At 32.0% G+C, this 16,356-nt stretch overlaps 5 protein-coding genes and 1 long non-coding RNA gene across 7 annotated transcripts; 3 read left to right on the top strand and 3 right to left on the bottom strand.

Annotated features, from left to right (window-relative positions):
* The first annotated feature begins 3,465 nt into the window (after positions 1-3,465).
* On the top strand, positions 3,466-5,291 carry LOC125061631 (SNAPIN protein homolog). 2 transcript variants are annotated; one of them, XM_047667157.1, is made up of 4 exons: positions 3,466-3,532; positions 3,648-3,826; positions 3,970-4,135; positions 4,498-4,680. In XM_047667157.1, exons 2-4 carry the CDS (start codon positions 3,678-3,680, stop codon positions 4,615-4,617), a joined length of 435 nt encoding a protein of 144 aa, XP_047523113.1. In that variant the 5' UTR covers positions 3,466-3,532; positions 3,648-3,677; the 3' UTR covers positions 4,618-4,680. The 2 variants fall into 2 exon arrangements, with proteins under 2 accessions (XP_047523113.1, XP_047523105.1); XM_047667149.1 differs by lacking the exons at positions 3,466-3,532; positions 3,648-3,826 and having other exon boundaries at positions 3,993-4,135; positions 4,498-5,291.
* On the bottom strand, positions 5,223-6,659 carry LOC125061623 (glutathione S-transferase 1-like). The gene is made up of 3 exons (XM_047667137.1): positions 6,191-6,659; positions 5,628-5,795; positions 5,223-5,424 (listed from the first exon to the last, which is right to left on the bottom strand). Exons 1-3 carry the CDS (start codon positions 6,527-6,529, stop codon positions 5,287-5,289), a joined length of 645 nt encoding a protein of 214 aa, XP_047523093.1. The 5' UTR covers positions 6,530-6,659; the 3' UTR covers positions 5,223-5,286.
* Positions 6,660-7,124: 465 nt separating this feature from the next.
* Positions 7,125-9,943, bottom strand: LOC125061614 (glutathione S-transferase 1-like). The gene is made up of 5 exons (XM_047667125.1): positions 9,915-9,943; positions 8,172-8,207; positions 7,725-8,090; positions 7,436-7,603; positions 7,125-7,331 (listed from the first exon to the last, which is right to left on the bottom strand). Exons 1-5 carry the CDS (start codon positions 9,924-9,926, stop codon positions 7,194-7,196), a joined length of 720 nt encoding a protein of 239 aa, XP_047523081.1. The 5' UTR covers positions 9,927-9,943; the 3' UTR covers positions 7,125-7,193.
* A 1,567-nt stretch (positions 9,944-11,510) lies between these two features.
* On the top strand, positions 11,511-12,402 carry LOC125063056. Its single transcript, XR_007119455.1, has 2 exons — positions 11,511-11,789; positions 11,881-12,402. It is a non-coding gene; the product is annotated as an uncharacterized LOC125063056 (long non-coding RNA).
* Positions 12,403-12,725: 323 nt separating this feature from the next.
* Positions 12,726-13,917, top strand: LOC125062256. The gene has a single exon (XM_047668052.1). It carries the CDS (start codon positions 12,910-12,912, stop codon positions 13,882-13,884), a length of 975 nt encoding a protein of 324 aa, XP_047524008.1. The 5' UTR covers positions 12,726-12,909; the 3' UTR covers positions 13,885-13,917.
* An 869-nt stretch (positions 13,918-14,786) lies between these two features.
* LOC125061657 (cyclin-dependent kinases regulatory subunit) lies at positions 14,787-16,232 on the bottom strand. The gene is made up of 3 exons (XM_047667186.1): positions 15,957-16,232; positions 15,514-15,641; positions 14,787-15,261 (listed from the first exon to the last, which is right to left on the bottom strand). Exons 1-3 carry the CDS (start codon positions 16,022-16,024, stop codon positions 15,209-15,211), a joined length of 249 nt encoding a protein of 82 aa, XP_047523142.1. The 5' UTR covers positions 16,025-16,232; the 3' UTR covers positions 14,787-15,208.
* Between the last annotated feature and the right edge of the window lie 124 nt (positions 16,233-16,356).

Below are 16,356 nucleotides of genomic sequence, written 5' to 3'. Positions count from 1 at the left end.
ACTTATGTTTGATCAAATAAATTATATTTGGTTGGTAATGTTAAAATTATTAAGTTAAACGAATAGCTGAAGAATATTTGTTGACTTTTTATCTTAAAGTATATTTTTATCTTAATTTATACTGGTGCGCCATTATCGGTTTTTGTTACGCGTTGACGAATTAGCGAAGTATTATCATCAAAATAACTCGTGACTGATATATTTTTCCACATTCTAAACAATAGTTGCTCAAACTAGTTTAACAGTTTACACCTTCATGTTAGATAATATAACAATAACCATTATAATTATTGTAATTCATAATTTTATAGAAATTGTTTTGTTTATATTTTACTAGATTGTTAAGCAAGTATGAATTTAAAAGCTAATTAAATAAATACTTCTCATTATATTACTAGTATTGATTTTGTTGTTTCCTAGCAGTATCTATTTTTCAACTGTATAGGAAAAAAAGACACTTGACTTCCTGTTACAAAAAATTAATCCGACCTCAAAATTCCCTAAAAAGTATAAAATTAAGCACGACCTCGTGCTAAAAATCGATGGATAACATAGTGGTAGGGGAGCCCAAGAGGGGATTTCGGGATTTACTAAAGCGCGGCAGATTAATATATAGGGGGATACCTTGTACCCGGTTAAGTACCTCCACAAAATATGAGGCCCATATATAAGGCCGCACGTGAAGGAGACAGGATCAGTTTAGTAAAAAAAAATTGACCATCAGAAATTCCCGAGCGCGTCAGATTAAGGTAGGGTGAGTTAATTACATCCTAAAAAGTGTATATTCCACTAATCTGACAATTTGAGAGTGACGGAAAAAAAGGGGAGGGCAACAAAGTTGTAAAAAAAAAACGTCATCTCGACATTCTCGAGCGTAGCTAATTTTTTTTTTATTTTGAAGGAAATAATTCAAGAATAATGAAAAATATATAATCTGACGATTTCCGCAAGCCGAAATAACAAAAATTCGTCGATAAAGTTAAATGCGTGCAGCTGCGTGATGCCTAAATTTCCTTAAACCGATCGGAATCTACTAAACGGCGTTCTAAATATTTCCCTCAAAATTACATTTCCTGTGAATTTGAACCGATTCGGACCGATAGATTTTGAGAAATTTTGAAAAATCTTAAAAAAATAAGAAATATTTTTTTTTAAAGTGGTTTCTTTATCGATCAACTTCAAAAACTAATCCGCCTTTGAGCTTGAAAAACCACGTCGATCGCCACCAAGCTGGTCAAAAGCGGTTGATTCGTTCGAGAGATATCGTACACGAAAGAAACCCGAAAAAGTGTTTTTTCGGGATTACTCCGAAATTTGTTGTTCGATCAATTAAAATTGCAAATTTACTTATGAGGATGATAAAACTGCGTCGAATGCCGCCAACCGCGTGGAAATTGCTTGATCCATTCAAAAGTTATTGCGGTTTGAAAATTCCAAAAATAGTGTTCTATGAAACTTCTATCAGACTTTCGAGCTGGGAGAGCTCAAATGCATAGAAATGTTATTTCTTTGAACTCAGCGAGCTCAAAATATCAATTTTAAGCGCCCAGGAATGCAATTAGCGGGAAGTTGCAGGGATGGCCCTTTAGGTGAACCGTTTTTCTATTTTTTTTTTGGCAGATCAGGCGAATCCCTCTAGATAATCGTCAGATTATGAGACAGTACGTTTAGAACATAAAGATGAACCACATATATCTTAATCTGACGCGCTTGAGTATTTCAAAATTGCGATTTTTTTTTGCAAATTAAGAAAATGGCTGTGGGTTTGCGTCCCATCGAAATCGTCAGATTAGTGAATGAGAGCTTTTTTTGGTGCACTTAACACTCCCTTAGAAAATCTGACGCGCTCGATAATTTTTATTTTTTTTTAATTTTCAACCCTTAAATACAACCACCCGCATCATGCAAACGATCAGATTAACATACGTACATTATTAAAAATACGTAGGGCATAGATGCTATCAATATCTGACGCGCTCGAGGATGTCCATGCAACAGTTTTTTTTTACATATTTAACTATCTATAGCCGCTTCCCCCACCGATGAAAAGGAATTTATCATATAACATTTTTTTCTTCTTTTTATCTAAGCTTTGCATCCCAATAGGTCTCTACGACGCTCGAGTAAATCCCCATTTAGCATCGTGGGCTCCCCTACCATAGTAATTATTACAATAATTATTGTCAACGTGTATACCATAGTTTATGACAATTCGGAAACATAAGCATACAAAATACGTGAACATATACTTAACTATAGGTAAACACGGCACCAAATTCCAAAAAGTACTAGCTAATATTTAATTGAAATTGAAATTGATTGAAAACATAAACAAGAGTTTGAGAATAAAGGTTGCAACCAAAATTATGGCCTTAAATATTACAGGAATTTTTTGAAAAATTTAATTTCAATTTTCATTCAGAGCAGGCGTTTCATTAAAATGAGATTAAAGTAATTCAAGGGTACATTTTATTTTGATGAGGCCTTTGATCGGTTTCATTAAATACAAAATTGATTTTTTTCTACAAATTCCTGATTAAAACCTCTAAAACCTTACACATATAAAATACCTCATTATAACAAAATCGAAAAACGTATCACATGATTTTTTATCTACTGCTGACTTTATTTTCTTAGAGCTGATTTACACAGGGTCAGTAACTACAAATTAGGGCAAGTCAGTGCTGACCCGAAAAAAACCCTGTGTAAACTGATTTGAAGTCAGTACAATGGCTTGAAGTCAGCGCTGACTTGAATATTCGGACACGAATATTTTAAAGTTAGTTGGCGCCCCCCGCCACCCGCGCACCCCCGCGCCAGCCAAATAAACCCCGTGTAAACAGACAAGTCAGTGCGTTCACTGCGTGGTTAGTCACTGCCACTGCGTTGTAGAGTGACCTCGTTTTTTTTGCTGGCGATAAAAATGAAGCTTAGCGAAGACGAAACCTTCAAATTGGTGCAATTATATGGCCAGTTTGTACTCCGCAGGATCTTCAAATCGCAATTGCTTCAGCAACAAAGCAGAGCCACCAGTTTCGTTTCTATCGTCAATCCATTTTCTTACCCATCGTCATTTATTTTTTGTTATCTCATTTTCTACCATTTCTATTAACTCTAACAATTATGCAATAAAACTCTGAATAAAAAATTGTATTGCTTTTCTTTACCCTATTTTCTCATCTTTTCCCTGTAAGTAGATGGAACACCGCTAATATAACTAAATAAAAATATGCTTTTTACATAACAGTAATATTGTTTCATCGAAGTATGCAGAAAATAATATTATTTGATAAATTACCTATTAATTATTTAGCAGACTAAATGTAAATAAAATAGGTAAATTTTTTACTCATAAATGGCAACATTACGTCATGCGATTGCAGCGCCGCGTCTGGGGGACTTCTTTCATGAAAAGGACTAAACCATAAATTGTGTTGTCATTTCTTCGTATTTATGTCAATTGTCAATTTAAATCTTGATTTTTCAATGCAACTGTTGAAACTATGAAGATATGAAATTGAAGTGTGAAAAAGTTAAACATTTATGTTATATTATTGATATTTTACTTTCTAGTTTTTAAAAGTTAATAAGTCTTCTTAGTTGCCTAATAAGATATATAAGAACGTATAAATTTACTGGATATTTAGCTTACAGCATGAGCCCAAGGAGTTATTGAAATGGATGATACCGAGAGTACTACAACTTCTGCTGATGAAAATACAGGCAATTTGTGTGACAATCCAACAAGAGACACTCTTGCTGAAGGACTTTTAGGACTTTTGAAACCAACTGTAGATCAACTGGATGATAGAGTACGAGCCACAAGGTTGCTAAATATAATTTTACTCTTTTCTCTTTCGAACTCCACTCTAGAACCCTATTTATTTTGAGAATTGTTAAACTTAATTTACATTGTCTATATCATTAATATGGGCTAAATATATTGGAAAATGTGCATTTTACTTTTAGAATTGCTCAATTAGAACTGAAACAGCAGATTGAGTCACTTAATGAGAAATTGGAGAAGGTACGAGAAGCTTTAGTCAATCATCCAAATTTGGATCCTTATGTGAAAAAACTTATTGCATGCAAGCACAAAGTTACTGTTGTTTTAAATGTTTTACAAGCTTCACAGGTAATATATACTGCTCTTATTTATGTATTTTTAAAGAGATTTCTTTAAGATATCGTTATTAAAACACATTTGTAATTTACTTTCATTAGTTCTAGTGACCTTTCACCCCAGCCTCAGCCTCAGCCGGCCCTGAGGTGTACCATTAGTACAGTACCAGTAGAACAATTCCAAAATTGATTCAAGTATGACAGCAGGATGTCAAAAACATTGCATTTCACATAGATTTTCCTCTCACATATGCTTCAGAATGTACTCAGTCAATTGCTCAGGGTTTAACTCTCTATAATTGGAGTCATACTTAGCATTAAATGTTGACTCTGAATCTTAGATTAGGTAAATACTAATTTGTTTTTTTATTACAGGACAGATTAAATGAAATAAGACAAATGATCAATAAGAATAAGGCTGTTATACAACCAGAACAATCGGAGCCAGTACAAAGCACCAGTACCATAATCTCAAGTCAAGGTAGCATCAACTAAAATGGAAACTCCACACCAAGAGCATATTAATAAAGATGATTTTCAACATGTCTATGAACCAGCTGAGGACAGTTTTCTCCTTATAGATGCTTTGGAGAAAGAATTAAACTTTTTAAAAGCATTTAACCCCTTTTCATGCCTAGAAATAGGGTCTGGAAGTGGTGTTGTCATAACAGCCCTGGGCATGGCATTACCAAATTCCTTATACTTTTGCACAGATGTTAATTTCAAAGCCTGCTTAATGTCTAAAAGTACTGCTCTTCACAATAGGGTTGGTCTGGAGTGTGTTAATATGAACCTAGCTATGTGTTTTCTAAATAAAATGTTTGATATTGTTATCTTCAATCCCCCTTATGTTGTGACTGGCTCGGAGGAGTGTATGAGCAATGGTATTGAAGCAAGCTGGGCTGGAGGTTACAAAGGAAGGGAGGTGATAGATAAATTATTGGATTTAATACCAAAGATATTAACAGACCAGGGTATTTTCTACCTTTTGCTCATTGAAGAAAACATTCCAGAAGAAGTTAAACAAATTATGTTAAATAAAGGCTATAAATCAAAACTAATTATAAAGAGACGGGTTAAAAATGAGAACCAATTAGTCCTAAAATTTTATAAATAAGAAATAAATGTTTATTTATAATAAATTAAGGGATAATAAAGAATTAACTACAGTTGTAGGTTTCTTTTGACAGCATCACCATAAAGCTTTGCTCCTTTCAAATTTTCTTCAAATCCAGGTATATTTTCACATTGCTTGAACCATCTATCAATATTGGGAAAGTCAGACAAATCCCAATCAAGAGCCTGTTAATAAAAATAAAACTTTAAAATGAAGTCGGATAGAGCTTACTAATATGGTAAATTGGTAAACATACAAATAAGTATATTTGATTCTGTTTGTGTCCATTAAACCAACATATTATATCCAAATGAAATTTCTTTCTTATTAAGTAAGTAAAACAAACTTTTTTTTATTCCAATAAATATACTATAATGTTAATACAAACCATAACTGTAGCCATAGAAGAAGCAAGAGATATGTCTGCAATAGTTAATTCATTGCCAGCCACCCATTTACTGTCACTCAGAAAGCGATTTAGAAATCCAAGTTGAACATTTAAATTATCTTTTAATGGCTTCTTTATTTCTTTTACATTTTGGAATAAGATGGGATGCTGAAAATAAACGCAATTATTTTTCCTAACTAATTCATGTTTAAAATACTAACCAATTTAGTTGAAATATATTTAAATAATATTCACTAAGCTTCGTACTTGCATACCTAGTGCATAATTAACATGGATAATAGACGTAACAAATTACGCGTAAAGCTCTTTTAATTAACTATCTTTGCCGGTGAATAACTCAATAGCAAGTAAACCTGTATGTTTACCTACTACTAACCTACTAAACCATTTATATTTTATAACCCATACAGTTTAATCAGTGAATCATGTGTCACGTTTTTAATAGATATGGCACTTCGTGACTATCAATCATTTTAAGTAGGTACTTGACATATTCATTTCCAGCAAGTTAGCCTACCCTTTTCCTCAGCATTTCTTCTTACCATAATAGCACGTATATGTGGTAGAAAAGTAGCACTATCAAAATACAATCTTTGATTCACAAGCGCACGGTGCTTTAAACCTTTTGGATAGAGATCATCTCTTCCATGCTTCTCGGCCAAATAGCAGGCAATCGCCTTACTTTCCCATAAAACAAAACCATCATCATCAATAGTCGGTACGCAGTGCTGAGGGTTAATCTGAAGAAAATGTTCTTTAAGTTGTTCCTGTTTCATTAAATCAACTATTACAACTTCAACTTCTATTCCAATAGCTTTAATGGTCATGTATGCTGCCCGGGAGGGGCCACTGACACTATAATGATACAGTTTTAACCCCATTTTAAGCCTAACTGCACTGTATTCAATTCAACACACTTGTATTGCTCAGTAAGAAGTCATTAGAATTTATCGGTTTGCCACATGAATAGATCTAGATTAGATAGTATTTTTCATTGTTATATCTACTTACAACTTTAAAATGACAACTTAAGGTTAAAAAAAAAAAAAAAAAAAAAACTTTATTTTTCTTCACAATCTTACATTGATATTAACTAAATATTAAGAAACAGATATATTGTCGCAAGGAAACATTATAAGATTGTGAGAGACTGGTGACTGAACTAAGCAGGGCTTGTATCTCAGACCACCAGCCTCTCCCCACATGGTGTAGAGGCTGGTGGTCTGAGATACAAGCCCTGCTTAGTTCAGTCACCAGTCTCTCACAATCTTATAATGTTTCCTTGCGACAATATATCTGTTAAGGTTCAAATTTGAATATGAGTTTGACTATATATTTTTTTCCAAATCTATTGAAGCTATTCTTCTTTAATTTGCATTTATAGACCGTATTAATATAAAGACTTTATAAAGTAATAATTTCTGTTGTTCATATTTACATTTATTAAAAAATACAAAGTATTGTTATCTTAATATAACAAGTAGGTAGGTAGTAGTATGTATAAAAATATATTAGAATGTTTAAAATAAATATTATACGCAATTATTATTGCTCCAAATTCTTTTTTACAGCATTCCCAAATACCCTAGCACCCTCCTTGTTCTCTGCAAAGCCAGGAATTGATTCACAATTTTTGAACCATCTATTAATGTTGGGAAAGTCAGTAAAATCCCAATCAATAGCCTGAAAAGCAGAACAGTTTGAAAGCCAGCAGTAACTTTAACACAACAATTTCAATTAATCAATAAACAAACTAAGTAAAGAGACTGCAATATATAAAAACCTACTGCAAGAGTTGATATAGATGCAGCAATTGCTATATCAGCAAGCGTCATTTGGTCGCCTGCAACCCATTTACTCTCATTGAGGTACTGGTTTAAAAATCCTAGTTGGTTATTTAGATCATCTATTAATGGCTTCTTAATTTCTTTAACACCTTGAAATAGAATGGGGTACTGAAAATTAAAAGTTAATATAAAAAAACATCAATTAAAATATTACATAAAAACTAAATTCTATTATTAAACCAAAAAGTTTTAATTTTTATAATTAATATTAATACCTATATCAACATACATTTATCGCCCTTATACGGGGGTACAACATGGAGCTATCATAATACATTCTCTGATTTACAAGAGCACGATGCTTCAGATTCATTGGATATAAATCATGTCGTTCATGTTTTTCTGCCAAATAACAGGCAATTGCTTTACTTTCCCATAACACGAAACCGTCGTCGTCAATAGTCGGTATGCAGTGCTGAGGGTTAACTTTTACAAAACTCTCACTGAATTGCTCCTTTTTCAATAAATCAATATGAATAATTTCTACCGGTACATCTATAGCTTTAATTGACATAAAAGCTCCTCTTGACGGAGAACTCAATGGATAGTGATAAAGTTTTAGCACCATGTTTATTTCGCTTTTAGGACTAAGACGGGAGTTCACTTTGACCTAAGTATTATCTGATATTAAAAATATGAACTGCAATTAGAAGAGACCAAATAACACTGTGACTTGTGAGTACGTAACGTTTGTGGTGTGTCTACCAAGTAACTAGAAAGTAGAAACCGGATTTACAGTTATAACGTAGGTATATAACTAATACATATAAAGGCCGATTTACATTATCATTAGTGTTTAGGAGAGTGCTTTAGGATAGTACTTTAGTTGAAACATGTAAACGCTACTTGCTTTAGTAAACACTACGCTAAAGAACTTGCCTTTCAAGTTGTACTAAAGCACTCTCCTAAACACTAAGATAATGTAAATCGGCCTTAATATGTGTAAAATAATTTTAGTTGCTAAAGCTTAAACTTTAACGCCGTAAACCGAATGTAAATCATAACTTATATATTTCTGTTATACGGTGTACCTTACCACCTTATACGAATATTGTTACAAAATACAAAGTCAAAATAATTTATTCAATTAGGAAACACAATGTACACTTATGAACGTCAATAAAGAAATAGTAATAACTAATACAATATATATATTAAATGCTCAATGCTTCTAATTTTACATTTACTGCCAGTTCTCAAATCAAGGGCGTAGAACGGACGAGAAGAAGTGGCAATAAATTATTGTCCGCCACTGTTTTTAATCGCCAACCTTTTTTGTTTTATACAATGTTTGAAAGAAGCTACAACCATTACACAATGCTCCACCATGTTATGTACTAAATAATTAGCCCACGAAACAGACTGAATTTCTTATTTAGTATAATGGGAGATATTAAAATACTAACATAGGGTTTACTCGAGTATTATTAATAAAAATTACGTATGACAGGAGGAGTATGGAGTATGGAGGGAAGATTGAACGGTTTTTCGATGAGATGAGCAGAGTTGTGTTTGAACTATAGGTAGGTACTTTTCTATCATATCAATAACATATTGTTAAATCTGTTCCAAAGCAGAGAAAATAAGTAAGTAAAAAAATAAAGATACGACCACAAAATAGGGTAAAGATGAAATCGTGACGGAAAAAAATTTATCTAAATTTTTCTAAAATCGTTAAAATTTATGTGAGATGTCGTCAACGGTTCTAATTTCCTAGCTTTTAGTGACTTAAAAACTCACATCTGACTTAATTAAAAAAAATACCTGTATTTAACAAAGATACAGCGAATTGTTTGTTTTTTTATATATCTAAAGATACCTTTTTATTTAATTGCAGAACTAAAATTTTATTTATAATAAAAATTTAGATAGATAAGATAGTTACAAATTTTAATTTATTTAATTTTTACTTATGTCATGTTTGTGTACGATAGCGCAATAAATAAATATTGTATTCTACCACATAAATGATAGTACTTTTATACTTATAATTAAAGCCAAAAATACACAACGTTAATATTCAAGTTTTCACTTCTTCCGGCACTCCCGGAGTGCAACCCGTCGTTTTTTTTGGTATCGATGGAAAGTTGAGATATTTTCTATATTAATTACTAAAAATAGCCGTACTTTATGTGATTTCGTAAGTAAGAATAAAAAACTATAGTTAAATATTCAAATGAAACAGTCGTACCTGTCTTGTAATTAAAGTTACAGTAGGTACACGGGGTAAGATTAAATCACTTGAAGATTTAACGAAAAAATCACGACGCAGAAATTATTCAAATTAACGCACTCTACGCACTTTGGGCATCTAACTTCGAATGTGGTTTGGAACGTTAGAAACTGGCGGTTTTAATAAAAATACCAGCACTCAAAAAAATACGTTAAAATATGTGTTATAGACGATTTATTGTCTTACCCCATTTTTCATCTTGCCCCCACTTACCTTATTTTAATTTATTACATATTGGTCATCTGGCTTTCAGACAATTGGATAATAACTTTGCATAAGGATGCTTATTACATTTATCTACTTTATTAGATTTTATAAGGTTATTGACTTATTCTTCTTGTGGTAAGTTCTAGCAGAGAAGAGTTTATTTTAATCGCAATCTGTTGATTGTGGTAACGAACTCACGACTAGCTGTATCCAACTCGTCATACCAGGATCTTCTCAGTAACTTTTCTTGAATATTTCCATACCACTTGCCTTTAAATTTTTGATCTTCGTTCCATAAGGTTGTCCATATATTTTTTATTGAGTTATTTATATCATAATAATAATCGGTAATAGAGACATGTTGCTGGCATTAAGAGTATGAATCTCTATATTATATTATGCAGTTTTGTCTGCTATTTCATCACCAGAAATACCTTCGTGTGAGGGTACCCACATACACAGCGTTGCCAACTCTACGTCTTTTTACGTAGATCTACGTATTTTAGGCCTTTTCTGAAAACCTACGAACTTCAGTCACAGAATCTACGTATTTTTAATCAAATTGAAAATTTTGCACAATATCCAAATTCATTAGGCTGAATAGGCATAATATCTATTACTTTCGAAAAAAAAAAGTTAAAAACAATCAGACCGGGAATGGAGAACTTTAAGAAACACAAATCTACCATTTCAAGAGGATCAGATATTCAAAGCAGATGACTTTTGGCGTCATATTGCCAAAATAAAAAAAATGAGATGCAACTCAGCAGTTTCCCCTCCTAGCCCAATTTACACAAAAGTTATTAACATTACCTCATAGTAGCGCAAATGTTGAACGACGTTTTTCTTTAATAAACTTGATGAAAACTAACATCAGAAACGGACCTCAGTCTACTGAAACCCTCACAGGGTTACATTTTACAAAAAGTGATCTGAAAAGTAATCCTGGGCCAACGCAAGATCATATTAAACTTTTTAATAAAAACATGTACAAATTTAATTTACCAGAAAATAATAATGAATATATTTTTTTTTATTTCCATTTCAAAAAAATAACACTCTTTTTATTCAGTTTTACCAACCCTACCCTCTTCATTTCACTCATAAAAAAAAGTACGTAGATCTACGAACTTTTCCTATACAATTTTTGCTAAATCTACGTAATTGTTTAATCTGACCTACGTAATTTTCAAAATCCGAGTTGGCAACACTGCACATACAGGCAATAGTTACTTACTTCTTTCTTATGCAACTGCAAGACAGTATCTTTAATTAAATAAATAACCTGTAGTTTTAAAATTGTAAGAGTAGCATGCTTCTAAGACATGTATATTGTATGGTCCATAACATATAATAGACGTTATTATTTAGTTTGTGGGAAGTATGGATCATTAACAGCATGTTTTTATATATTGCGTTATAGATATTACATACTATATATTGTGTATTTTACAATGCCATTTTCAAATAATTATAAAGACAACACTCACATTGAATGAAATGATCACTCAACACTTTATTTTGCCTTTACCTTCTACATTGTATTCTGAATGTTGAGTCTATGGTTTCAAAATAGTAACTATAGGTCTACCAGAATCTGATGGCAAAAAAAAATTTAAAAATTACCGATTTTCATATGGCAACAAAAAAAAAATTTCAGTTGTCAACTGAAATTTCGAGGAATTGTTTTTGTTTTGGCTTCAAATTTCCTTTAAAAAGTGGTGAAAATGTCGAAGAAACCTCTTCGATCGCAAGCAAGAAGTATTGTTTTCAATGTTTATCAAAGAATACTTGATCAACAAGGTGCAGAACATGCACAATCATCGATATTGAGCTATGTGCAAGTGTTGACTGGTTAGTAGGAATGATACGTCTTGATACTTTGGTTTATTGGATTTTCGTGTGTATTATATTATGTAATTATATAAACTTTGGTTTATTTCAGGGGTTTCTAATACTACCATAAGATGAATTGTTGCCGAGGGCAGATCTAACAGAGGCGTATTTAGTACGCCCGGTAAAAAGAGGAAAGGTGGTTTTGATTTAGAATTGAAAAAAAAACTAAATATCAGATAGATGAGATTTTTAAATCACACGGCCACGAAGTCTTGAGGCTCCCACCATATCATTGTACGGTAAACCCCATAGAATTAATCTGGGGAATAATGAAACGGGTAAAAACGTTACTATACCTGCAAGTAACATAAAATTTTTAACAGAGAAGAGATTTAAGAAGCTTACTCTCAAGTAGGGATCGATGAATGGCGAAAATCTTGTGAACGTCTAATAAAAATTGAAAATCAGTTCATAGAACAAGAACAGTTAATTGAGATGCAGGAGGATAGGTTTATCTTAAATACTGCGTCTTCCTCTTCATATGAAGACTTTTTTATGGATGTGCAGTATTTGGAACCATTTTCAAGTTCTAATAGCCTATAATTAATTAATAAACTCATGAACAGAATAATTGGAGTTTTCATCTAAATTTCAAACCCCAAATTCGTCACTGTAAAATTTTCAAAAATTATCCTTGATCATTGGATAAATTTGTATATTTGTATGTATCACATACAATCAGCCGCTTTAAGGGAAAAAAAGTATCAAAACGTTTTACTCCAATTTCCCCAGTATTGCTAGCGTCAATTTCTTTTTTCCCTTTTTGCCATCAGATCCTGGTAGACCTATAATATGCCTGGCCTAAAGGTCTAGGATACCAGGCCATAAACTCCAAAAAAAAAAAAAAAACTAATATGCCAGGTCATAAAATCCCAAAAAAAAAAAAAAGTAACTAATATACGTAATCTGTGTTTTAAACTTTTAAGTTGCAATTTCTATCTTTCCCTATTTTACATAGTAAACAAGTTAATTTTTAAAAGTTACATATTATACAATACAGTTGCAAATATATTACGGATTATCAAATATTACCAACTCATCTAATATACTTAAATATTACCGGTCTTCAGAACCCAATATGTCAACAGGAAAACTTTGGGGTGAATTTGAAGACGATGAGCCCAATGAGGCAGTACTGCAAAGTGTTAACTTTAATCCAATTATTGAACTTGGGATGCAAAATATTCCGGAAATTCCCATCAGTGTAAAGTCTTCTCCCGTCGAACTACCGAAAGCTAATCTTATAACCCACACAATTCAACTTCATGCCTATGCTAGACAATTGTCGGCTATTTTAGAACAAACTGAAAATGCAGTATTTGAAGGAGCAAGATTAGATGCATTAAGCTTGCCTAATCCTCCTCCAATTCCAGATATGGAAATGGAGCATTTGGCTTCTCCTCCTATAAATTTTCTTCCTAAAGAGTATTGTGATTTCTCACTTGGTAAAGGTGCAGTAATTCTACCCTTTACTCCTGAATGTCACAGAAGAGCTTTAAAGCAATGTGCAGCTATAAGTATTGGGCATATTGGAGTTGCTACATGCACTAACACAGCTCTTAATGCTGTAGCAGATTCTTTGGATACCTATTTAACAAACCTGTGTAAATTAATGAGAACTGTCACTGACAGACAAGCAAGTGGTATTAAATCAGGGTTCCCAGACATAATATCAAAAGTATTGGCAGATTTAAATGTTGGAAATCTTCATGATTTTTATGAGAATCGTGTAGTAAGATACCATAGCAAAATTAAAAAGAAATGTGATAATTTACGGTCACAGTGTGAAGCACTAACAATTGGAGATATAGCACCACAGTTAAAACTTGAAGAAGTGCCAGAGCTGCATTTCCCTGCCGCCTTAGACAGTGCATTCACTCCTTCATTGGAACCTGGTTTTCAAATGTTGCACAATTTGGAACAAGAACAGTTACAAGGTCTAGATTTATTAGATACAGTATCAACTGAAGACATTAAAGTTGAGTCTGTGGAGTTCTCACAACCAGAAACCAAATTGCCTCTGTCTCCTAGTGCTAAGAAAAAAAGAAAATAAAGTTTTTATACAAATTGTTGTTTTGGCATATGAATTACTTATTTAAGTTAAAATTAGGATTTGGTTATTCAGTATCAACAATACCAGGTGGCAAATACTCTATACTTACCCTTAGTTTTAGAGCTGTGCGACTTATAACAAAAATGCAATGGATTTGACATTACATATTTAGTACTGTTATTGTTAGACATTGTAAATTTGTTTTTTTATCTTAATCCAACCTTTTAAAAACACATTTGAAAAAAATATCATAACAACATACTTAAAAGAATCCTCTTAAAATAAAAGTTTTCTTTGTCATTTAGATGGTAGTAGTCATAGTAGTGGTACATGACATATTCATAGCTAATTCGAAACCTTGTTTGCGAAATTGCTTGTATCTCAAAGTAATTTTCCCCATTGAAATTCCATTAAGGCAGCCTACGCACTGGCGACCATAGACGCGGCCATGGTCGCCGGTGAGTAGGCAAGCGCGATATGGGGACGGCCTCGCGTGGCATCAAATTAGACGCCGCGGCCAGGTCGCCAGTGCGTAGGCAGCCCAATCCGTTTCAGCAACCAAAACACAACCTCAGTTGTTAAATGTTTTTAATTAAGAAAATGACTACACGCTTTAATTCAATAGACATGTACTTTGGACCCATAGTTAGAAAAATAAATATGATGTTTTGTAAACATACAAAAGGCAAAAAATAAAAACTATCTAAAGATTGCACAATATCCAATGTTTTTTATTTTATGTCCTCCAGGTACTTTTTCATAAAATTGGTCTATTACTTTATCATTTTATTGTTAAATTTTTTATTTATTAACCACTATGCCATGATGAAAGAGATTGGTTGAATGCATGTAATCTGAAAATTACAGGACATGAAATATAGAAAGACAAAGAAAAGCACCAGTAACATAGCACCAAACATTTATTTGTACAAAATTTGATTAAAACTAACAAACCATATTCTTAAAAGAGTGCTAAGTGAGCATTACCATTGCTCGGAGAAGCTGCAATAATTATATCTTGTCAAACTTAATATAATAAACTACTGCAAAGAATGATTATTATACATTATTTATGATTTGTGTTAAAAAAACTTATAAATTAATGACTTAAAATCAGGAATGAAGATCATAGTAGCTCATAACAAATAAACAAATTTTAATACAGAGGACACTGTTTAAGCATATGTTACATTATGTTTAAAATTTTGCTACAAGATAAATAATGGACAAGTTGACTACATCAATAAACATGCATAATTAAACATTTTGTTATGAGCAAACCTAAATTAATATTACATCTAGATTTTTTTATGTAAATTAAAAATTACTTGTTCTGCGTTTGAGGCTTCTTTCTTCGAAACAGTAGAATATGAGGTTCTGAAAAATAATAACCTTATAATGTTTAATATTTTGAAGAAAATTTTGTTTTATAATGTCTATTATTACAGTTGAGTATTTTATGTCTTTAATTGCCAATTCTGAAAAAAATAATAAATATAATAACCGTTTCTTTAATACAAATAAATGTGCTTTATGTGTACTAAAAATCATACACTAATATCAATTAATACTGTTATATTATACATAATGAATATATTGGTAAACAAACAAGCTTTTAAAGAAACTGACCTGGTTGATGTGTCATATAGTGTACCCATCCGTGGCTTTGTTGCACACCAATACTACGCCACTCATCCTCACTCATTAAGTGGTTTTTCGGAATAAGTTTTACCATCTCCTTTGGTAACACCACATGCCTGAAATGCAAAAATAGTTATGCCATACTGTAGTTACAGATCTTCTTTTTAAACAACCAATTTAAGAAAAACTACGCAAGTAAAAATACTAATTACATTTGAAAACCATTTACCTATCAAGAAGAATTTTAAGAAAAGCAATGACATGTTATTTTGAAATACCCATAAAAACACTATAAAAGCGAATAATCTAGGTATTTTACATTTCAACTTTCTTTACTGTAGCCGTAATGTTATAGTACAGTAAAGATTTGTATAGTTATTCATTTATATTGCACAATATAAGCTTTAGAATTATTAGTAAATAAGATATACCTGTATTCGTGATCGTCGTCATAATATTTCTCCGAATAGTAAATGTCTCGAGCAGACATGTTGACCATACGTCTTTGTTCCTCAAAATATGTATAAGTCTGAAAGTTTCCACTTTATTTATACTACAAATAACCAAGTAGTAAAAGAGCTTTATCGATTTTTTTACACAATAAGTATTGTAGAACTTTTAGATTGCGCAAAGAAAATTAAAACTCGGGGGTTATACAATGAGAATGACAATTGAAAAATTCGTTAGACGAAAGTTCAAATTTGAATCTTCCGATGAAATTCCATTAACATTTTTTTGTATTGAGGAAAACACATATGGAAGGAAGTCTTTTTGACGTCATGTTTTGTTTGTCTTGCTTTTTATCTAGTGGTAAAAGACTATTATATTAAG

The sequence above is a fragment of the Pieris napi genome, chromosome 2 (genome assembly GCF_905475465.1).
Source record: "Pieris napi chromosome 2, ilPieNapi1.2, whole genome shotgun sequence".
NCBI lineage: Eukaryota > Metazoa > Arthropoda > Insecta > Lepidoptera > Pieridae > Pieris > Pieris napi.
Note: the sequence above shows the minus strand (reverse complement) of the source record. Positions and strands in the feature narration are given on the sequence as shown.